We start from the raw sequence: 9,333 nt of genomic DNA, 5'->3' as shown, positions 1-9,333 counted from the left end.
ACGCTGTGTGATTCCAGTTGTGTGAACTGTCTAGAGGAGGCGAATACTGTCCACTTGTATGAACTGTCTAGAGGAGGTGAATACTGTGTGATTCCACTTATATGAAGTGTCTAGAGCAGGTGAATACTGTGTGATTCCACTTGTATGAACTACCAAGAGTAGGTGAATACTATGTGATTCTACTTGTATGAACTGTCTAGAGCAGGCAAATGTGGAGACAGAGAGTAGATGAGTGGTTACCAGGGGCTGGGACAGGGGTTACTGGGGAGGCATTGCTTTGGGGGTGCTAAGTTTCTCTTTGGGATAATGGAAAAGTCCTGCAAGTGGAATGCGGTGATGGTCACACAACATGGTCAATGTGATTTAATGCTACCAAATTAAAATGGCAAATTTTATAAAATAAAATTTCTTTAAAAAGCACCGGGAACTACTACATGTGAGCACTTTGTAGGCCTGCTAAGCTGGGACATGCAGGTCACAGACCTCCCCGCAGCCCTGAGAGGCCTTCCTCTTCTAGACAAGCATTTACCGTCTGTGGTGGGCATGTCGTCTGGGTAGTTCCTCCTGGAGAGGCTGGGCTCCTGCTGTGTGAAAACTCTGAGAGCTGAGATATCTTCTACGGTGGCTCCTTACTTATCCCCTTAGAGCCTCACTGCCCCAGGACAGTACCTCAGGGAGGGCAGCCCTTGGCTTTTCCTTGACGCCTTGAGAGCCTCCAGCACTGCTGTCTTCTGAGAGAGCCTCAGAAATCAGAGGCAGTAAAGGGCAAAGCAGACTTCACAAACTCCAGAAGAAGGAAAATGCGGGTTACAGCTTAGAAAAATTCCGCTAAAATGACCACGATGAAAGGCTTCCTGAAAGGCATCGTTTTCCTGGAAAATCCCTCATGAAGAATCCAAGGCTATGCCAGAGAAGCAGTGGTGGTGCCCGGGGGGTAAACCCACTGAGGAGATGAAGCTCCTGAAGTACAAAATGACTCCTCATCTCCAAGCCATTGCTGTATCATGTCTCTGAACCAACTGGTGGCCGTGGAGTCAACTCCTGCTCATGGTGGCCCCATGTGTGTTAGAGTAGAACTGTGCTTCATGGAGTTTTCATGGCGGATTTTTCAGAAGTAGATTGCTAGGCTTTTCTTCCGAGGCACCTCTGGGTGAACTAGAAGCTCAACCTTTCGGATAGTAGCCTAGCGTGTTAACCTTTGCACTACCCAGGGACTCCACTTGCAGCAAAAGTGCCATTAATTGGAGTCAAGCTGCCTGAAACCCTTAATTAATTAGGATAATTTAACTATGCCTGATTTTTAGGGGGAAGAACTAATTGCATGAAATCAGAGATTTACCCAACACACCAATACCAGATACTTTCTCTAATGCCTCTGCTGCTCTTATCTCCATGGATAGACTCCCCGATCTCTGCCCAGGACCTGTTGTCCCGGATTAAGCAGGAGGACCACCAGTGTGTGTGGGACCAGCAGGATTTGGTGGAGAGAGATATCCCAACGGACCCCAATTCAGGTGAGAGAGAGGCTGGAAGACAGCCAGCACCTCAGCCAACTTTCGAGCTGCTGGGAAACCCATCAGATTAAGTTGCTTTTGGTCAAAGGCCAAGAAAGGCTCACAAAGTAAAATACAGCATGATCCTCAGTTACCAATGGGGCAGATTTTGGAATGTGACCACTTGTAAATGGAGAGGGCTTTTCAAAAGGGATCACTAAATTGATAATTTATTGTGTCAGGGTCACAGATACTAACTTACTTCAGCACTGAGTTTTAGACAAAAAAAAAAACTGAAGATGCTTCTAGAAGTTGTGTATATTTCTGTGTCAGAGAGAAATGAACTTACATTTTCTGGAATTTCTCCGGAGTGAATACCAGGAAGATGTCACACAAGAAATGGGTGGGGAGGGTCCAGGTGTATTGGGGTGCTAGAAGAGCAGTGTGGGAGCCCCATCCCCAGGGCCTGTGTGCGCTCGTGTGCATTTGCCAAGCTGGTTCAGTAGCGGGGTTGCCCGCATGCCAGGATGAGAAGATCAGAAATGAGACCCAAAATTCCTGTGATTCCTCAATTTTGCAACTTTTCAGCAAGGAAACTGAGGGGATGCAAGGCAGAGGGGCAGGCAGAGGCTTGCTGGTGAGGAGGCCTGAGTCTTCCTGCAGCTCTCACGAATGCCCTGAGCGACTGCTTCTGCCTTTGCTCACTTTTAACCCCATGCTGCCAGGAACCAGGTTCCTCTGGCCTGTCATGGCCCGGTTTTGCCACATTTCTGGGCCTTGTTAAATGTCTGCACTTCACGCGAGGCCCCACTTATGAAGGTATTTTATGGGCTTGCAGTTCTGCCAGGAAAGGAAACACAGATCCCAGAACTGGCCCCACTCTGCCCATCCAAGCAGTAACCTTTGCATGAACTGGTCTTCGGATCTTTGATGAGTGTTCAGCAGAACAACAAACCCTAAGACTGCCTTTTTCCGTGACAACAGAGTCTCTGCTTTCAGCACATGACATTCTGTCATGGATCAAGCAGGAGGAGCAGCCGTTCCCATGGGGCCCTCGCGACACAGTGGAGGGAGAGCTTGGGTTAGACTCCAGCACTGGTGAGTGATGCCCCCTGAGGCCCCAGGTGTTTGGGATGGAACGGCTGAGGCCTGGGACCGGGCTGGGAGTCTCATCTCAGCCTGCCCCACCTAGAGTCTTATCTGTCGATGGCAGCCTTTCAAAGGTCTATGCTCTGGACTGTCCCCTCTGGGAGTGTGGCCAGGGAAGGAGAGGGCAGGTGAGCGCAGAGCCAGTGCCTGGCGGGAAGTTGGCCTGCGCATCTGGCCAACAACTTGCAACTCGACAAAGAAGCCCCTCTGCTACTAACTCTGGACCTCACGTTGGCCTTAGGAAAGGAGCCGGGGTTGGTGGCAGGTGGCTCCTGTGGTAGAGGACACCGATCCGAGTACCCAAGTCAGCCCTGAAGATTCTGCAGCTCAGACGGGGAGAGGGGCCTGGGACCAAACATCACACCAGACTTGGGTCTCTTGGTCTATTTTGAAGCTCCACTTATTGACATATGAGCTCAAGGAATGTGCCTGTGGGTAGCAGCAGGCTAATATGCCTTGCGTCACACACGTTAGCTCTGGGTGACTGAATTTTTTCCATCTTGTACCGTCGGTGAGCAGGGACTTAAAGCACTCACTAATACGGAAATTCAAGAATCCTTTTTGGTGAAATGTCCAGTTAGTGTGAACTCTGGCTTTTGAGTCAAACAGGACACAGGCTCTCTCTCCTGGGCATATGCCAGGGCAGGGGAAAGGGGCTGGCCTGGACAGGTGCCATTTTTGCATTTCCTTCTCTACCCCACTACTTCTCCCTCCTGACCTGTGCCAAGAACACTCTTTAAATAAGACCATCACACCTTACCACTGGCTCACCTGGGTGTCTGTGGCAACCACAGTACTAGATCGGTTTTAAAAATCATAGAAACCACAGATAAGACACTAGTTTCCCATCCAACGTTCACAAATGGAAGGAGGCTCAGTTTGGGAGAGAGAACAAGAGGACCTGCTAAGAGGTTTTCGTGACTGGGCAGGCAGAAGAAACATTTACAGATACCCCTGTCTCCCAAATTCTGGATATTTCCTCCCAAATGCTAAGGATCAAATAACACTTTGGGGTCCAGTGGTGTTTCTTTTTTACTAACCCAAACTTTTTATTTTATTTTATTATTTTTTCCCGTACAGAAATTTATACATACACTGTTATGTGACTCTAATTGCTCTCCCCATACTGTGACAGCACACTCCTCCTTTCCACCCCTGATTCCCCATGTCCATTCAACCAGCTCCTAACCCTCTCTGCTTTCCCATCTCACCTCCAGACAGAAGCTGCCCGTTTAGTCTCTTGTATCTACTTGAGTTAAGGGGCACACTCCTCACGAGTATCACTTTATGTCCCACATCCAGTCCAATCCCTGTCTGAAGAGCTGGCCTCAGAAATTGTTTTAATTTTGGGCTGATAGAGAATCCAGGGGCGATGCTTTCAGGGGTTCCAGTGGTGTTTCTGGCGTGAGTGGTGGTCAGGAGCCTGGGACGGCCACCCACACAGATGCCAAAACCCACAGACTATGGTGTGAAGGCAGCCTCCCGCATTACTCACGGCCTTGAGTTAACAGTGGTCCTGGTCTTAACAAACGTTTGCTGAGTGCCTGCTGTGTGCTGTACAGTCTTATAGGCCCTTGGAGTAAACAGCGAATAAGGACAAGGCCGCTGTTCTCAGGGCGTTACATTTTGTGGGAAGGAAATGGACAATAAACTCAAGTCAAATGGTGGTGTCTTCATTTCCTCGGGCTGCCAAAACAAAAGACCACTAAGTGGGTGGTTTAAACGAGCAGGAAGGTATTATCTCTCAGTTCTGGAGGCTAGAAGTCTGAATCCAGAGTGTTGGCAGGGCCATGGTCTGTTTAGGCTTTAGGCAGTGATCCTTTCTTGTCTCTTTCAGCTTCTGGTAGCCCCAGACGTTTCTTGGTTTTCCTTGGCTTGTAGACTGCATATAATTTGGTCTTTTTTCTTTTAATACCCATTCTGCCAATCTCTGCCTTTTTGATTGGAGAGTTTAATCCATTTAATATTTCAAGTTATTACTGATAAGAACTTCTTGCATTGTTCTGTGTGTCTTATACATTTTTTGTCCCTCATTTTCTCCTTTATTGCCTTCTTTTCTGTTTAGTTAATCTTTTGTAGTGAACTATTTTGATTCTCTTCTCATTTGCTTTTGTGTATATTTTTTAGATTTTTTGTTGTTGTCGAAGGGATTACATTTAACATACTAATTTGTAATAATCTAGTTTTAATTGATGTCTGATTAACTTAATAGCATATGAAAACTTTGTTCTTGTTCAGGTCCGTTCCCCACTTTATGTTGTTGTTGTCACAAATTATATGTTTATGCTTTGTGTGCCCAGTAACATAGATTTATAATTTTTTTATGTGATTGTATTTTAAATTTTATAGGACATAAAAAATGTGGTACATAGTGTGGGAAATTTGGTGGGTATAAGTCCAACTCTGGTGTTTGACCCCAAAGCCCAACCCCTCTGGACCCTGATGACATTATGACTTGGCCTCTCTGTACTCCCGTATGGAAGTGACTGACCAACCTGCTTCCTCAGGAAATGGCTGTTCTTGCCCCTGCAGTGATGCCTTTTCATTGCACTCTAAAGTCTCCAGGCTATGAGTCCACAGTTCTCCACTAACTTGAGGGTGAGTGGGGACAACATCCCAGTTCTGAGCATCAGAACACTGGTCTCAGGCAATATAATACTGACTTTTATATTTGTCCGTTATATTACCTTTAACAGGAGATTTTTATTTCATCATACGGCCTCAAGTAACTGTCTAGTATCCTTTTATTTCAAACTGAAGGACTCCCTTTAGCATTTCTTATAGGGCAGGTCTAGTGGTAGCAAACTCCCACAGGTTTTATTTATCTGAGAATATTTTAATTTCATCCTCTTTTTTTTTTTTTTTTTTTTTTGAGCACCATTCTGCCGGATATAGAATTCTTGGTTGACAGGCTTTTTCTTTCAGCATTTTATACAGGTAGTACCCGACTTATGATGGGATTCCGTTCCAAGGACTCCATTGTAAGTCGGTTCTGATGTAAGTTGAATATCTTTTTTTTTTTTTTTTTTTTTTTGGTTTTCATTATTATTGCCTTTTATTATTGGTATCTTTACAAATTTGATCTTTATTGGTCGGCATCAGCGTCTAACAATAAAGTTGGAGTCATAACAGCTGTTGGGTGCGTGCACAGTTCAGTTGTCTTATGTCGTTAGAGCTGAACATTACCCAACTTTCCATCTGTTATGACTCTCTACACTGATACCAACACAGACTTCATTGTAGACCAGGCCATAACCTGCTATATGGCAGTGTTTTGATCGGTAAATCATAACACTGAACATCTGAGAGTGAATATCTGAGAATGATAACATCAGCAAATTATGAGCTGCAACATTGTATGTAGTACATACTACTAACGATAAGATGTGCAAAAAAAAAAAAACAGATGGTCGTAAGTGCAGTTTGTTGTAACTCGAATATGTCATAAGTCGGGGACTACCTGTATATGTCATCTCACTGCCTTCTTGCCTTCATGGTTTCTGATGAGAAATCAGCTGATAATCTTCTTGAGGATCCCTTTTACATGAGGAGTCAGTTTTCTCTTGCTGCTTTCAAAGATTCTCCCTTTGGCTTTGGCTTTTGACAGTTTGACTACAATGCATCTCAGGGTGGATGTATTTGAATTTATCCTACTTGGAGTTCATTGAGCTACTTGGATGTGTAGATTCATATCTTTCCAAATTTGGGAAGTTTTCAGCCATTGTGTCGTCAAATATTCTTCCTGTCCCTTTATCTGTCTTCGTCTGGGACTCCCATAATGTGTATGTTGGTCCACTTGATGGTGTCTTACAAGTCGCTTAGGCTCTGTTCACTTTTCTTCACTCTTTTTTCTTTCTGCTTTTCAGACTTGATACTTTCAATTTTTCTTTCTTTGTGTTGAGTCTTTCTTTTATCTGCTTACATCTGATGTGGAACCCCTCTAATGAATTTTTCATTTTAGTTATTGTACTTTTTAGCTCTAGGATTTCTGTTTGGTTTCTTTTTATAATTTCTGTCTCTTTATTGATATTCTCATTTTGCTCGTACATTGTTTTCCTTTAGTTTTCTGTCCATATTTTTGTTTAGCTCTTTGAGTATATTTAAGACAGTTGTTTTACAGTCCTTATTTAATAAGTCTAATGTATGGGATTCATCAGGGACAATTTTTGTCACTGTTTTGCTCCTTTGAATGGGCCATTCTTTCCTATTTCTCTGTATGCCTAGTGATTTGTTATTGTTGAAAACAAGACATTTGAATATTATAATGTGTTAACTCTGAGAATCAGATTCTCCCCCTCCTCAAGGTTCGCTGTTGTTATTTTAATTGTTGAAGGCTGCAGTCCATTGGTTCAGAGACTTTTCCAAACTATTTTTGCAAAGACTGTATTCCTTGTTATGTGTGGTCATTGAAGTCTCTGTTCTTTTAGCTTGTGTTCAGCTACTGTTTTGACAGCAGTTTCGTTAAAGCCAGAAGTTAAAGGAAAAAAAAAAAAACAATAATTTTTAAAAAAAACAGAAAAAAGCTACCTGTCCTTTTTCTTCAGATTGGCCCTGTGCTGGAGCACTTCTTTAATACTTAGCCATGCTTACACAGAGCCTAAAGATCAGCCTCAGATGAAAGCTTAGGGCTTTCTCAGGTCCTTTCCGAGCATGCATCTAGTTCTGGGCATGTGTGTGGCTTTCTAAGTTTCCCTGTATACCCTAATGCTTTTGAATGCCCTGATTTCCAAAGAAACTCTCTCCCTGGCTTTTCCTCCCTGTCCTTAGGCAGTCTTTTGTATGTCTTTTGTATGTCTTTTGTATGTCACACTCTTTTGTGCCAGGCAGCTACAGATTGTCTACCTTACAGTGTTTTGGACAATGCCTTCCACTTTTCCGCCTACCCTGTGTGAGTTCCAAGACAGATGAATCAGACGAGTGCCTTGCTTCAGTTCTTTAGGGAGCCACCTGACAGATTAGAACAGAGAAACTCAATAATTTGTGAATAAGGTCTGCTCTGCTCCCTCTGGAACAAGGGACCAGGGTCCCACACTGAGAACATGAGCCACCATCTTCAAGCTGACCCCTAAACCAGGGAGGGGGTAGGACATAGGCAAATAAAAAAGCCACAAAACTTTCCTAGTAGTTTGAACTTGCCTTTTTCTTGATCCAGCATTCACTTGGTTGCTGTAAACCTTTGGCTGTTCCCAGAGTTCTGACAAAGTTGGTTTGGTTCTGCCAGTTTTTGCTTATTTTTTTTTTTTTTTTTTGATGTTTCTGTGGGGGACAGGAGCAGAGAGCTTCGTACTCCGCCATCTTGCTGACATCACTCCTGCCTGGTCAGTTTTGATTGGAATGGAGGAGAGGGCAGGACTGGGTAAAGTCTATTTAAGGTTGTCTTTGTAGGAGGACAGGCCTCAGTGGGTGGGGGAGGGGCACTGGATAGAAACTCGGTGGAGCTGAGAAGTGGCCTTTAGGGAGAGGAAGGGGCACTGGCAGAGGGTAGGGTGGGAGCACAGATGAGAGAGAGTAATGCGAACAGGAGTCCAGCTTCACCTCCTTCCACAGGCCATGCTAAATGGGGGCAGTGCTCCTCCAAGGAGAAAGGACTGTGAGCTGGAGGTTGTCTGGCCCTGGAGAGGTGATGAGGGTGAAGGGAAGCTCAGAGACACTGTTGGAGGAATAAGAAGACTTCTAGAGATAGTCAGAAAACTGATTGGTTCCTGGGTCGGAGGTCGGAGTTCTGGGCCTGAGACCACTGTTTTGATGCTCAGAGCCAGGATGTTGTCCCCACTCCCAAAGGATAACTGTAGACTCATGGCCAAGAGACTTTAGAATGCAAAGAAAAGCAGGGGCAACAACAGCTGTTTCCTGGGGAGGCGGGCTGGCTGGCTACTTCCACATGAGGTACACAGAACCAAGTCACAATGTCGTCAGGGGTTGGACTCCAGGGTCTGGCGCCAGGGTCAGACTCACACCCATCAAACTTCCCGCACTAAGCCAGTCAGAATGTAATTTGCTTAATGGAAGCAGGACCACAGATCCAGTGGGGTACTGTGGTCCCAGATCCGTGGACTCCATTCCCTTAAGCCTGTGGACAGGCCTTTCACTTTGGGGAGGTTCTGGCAAATTCTTTCTCTCCAGTTGGAAGTATCCTTAGATGAATTAGCACTTTCCATCAGATTAAAGATAAACCTTATCATTTCCATTTTGGGCTTGGAAGCATTATGCCTTCCCAGGTGATTTCTGCTTAGTAGCCCCACCCCCACCCCTTAGCCCTCAGTCCTTCCTCAGTGCCACCAGCTTGGCCAGCTTCTGAGCTCTCCGTGGTGGCTCTCTCCTAGAGCCACAAGGAACATGAGAGACCATCTTGTTCACCCCCTCGTTTTTTAGGGAAACTGAGACCCAGGCAGCCAGCGACTCCCAAAAAGCCACAGTGCAAACTGGTTAAAGATCCAGGCCTCCTCCCGTGGACAGTGTGAGGCCCCTGGTGCGAGCTGCCAGCGTCGTCACTTCTCCATGTCTCCTTCCCCAGGTGACAGCCTGCTGATGGTGAAGAACCCACCCCCGGCCCCGCCGCAGCCCCAGCCCCAGCCGCAGCCGCAACAGCCGAGCCTCCCCCCAGCCCCTGTGGCTGAGGGTGCGGGTGGCCCCCCGAGCCGGGGTGCGGGTGGGGGGCTAGAGGGCGGCTTCCCGGCGCTGCCGGGGGAGC

The 9,333-nt window shown here is 45.9% G+C and overlaps 1 protein-coding gene across 1 annotated transcript in view; it reads left to right on the top strand.

Moving 5' to 3' along the window:
* Nucleotides 1-9,333, top strand: part of ZNF282 (zinc finger protein 282) — a 42,143-nt gene that overhangs the window by 13,546 nt on the left and 19,264 nt on the right. Inside the window, exons 6-8 of the mRNA XM_023736914.1 lie at nucleotides 1,401-1,514; nucleotides 2,478-2,591; nucleotides 9,157-9,331. Coding sequence (XP_023592682.1) covers nucleotides 1,401-1,514; nucleotides 2,478-2,591; nucleotides 9,157-9,331 — 403 coding nt within the window. The remainder of the gene's footprint in view (nucleotides 1-1,400; nucleotides 1,515-2,477; nucleotides 2,592-9,156; nucleotides 9,332-9,333) is intronic.

This window comes from Trichechus manatus, unplaced genomic scaffold (assembly GCF_000243295.1).
Source record: "Trichechus manatus latirostris isolate Lorelei unplaced genomic scaffold, TriManLat1.0 scaffold00093, whole genome shotgun sequence".
In the NCBI taxonomy this organism is placed as follows: domain Eukaryota; kingdom Metazoa; phylum Chordata; class Mammalia; order Sirenia; family Trichechidae; genus Trichechus; species Trichechus manatus.
The sequence above is the reverse complement of the archived record's forward strand: the minus strand, read 5'-3'. Positions and strand labels throughout refer to the sequence as shown.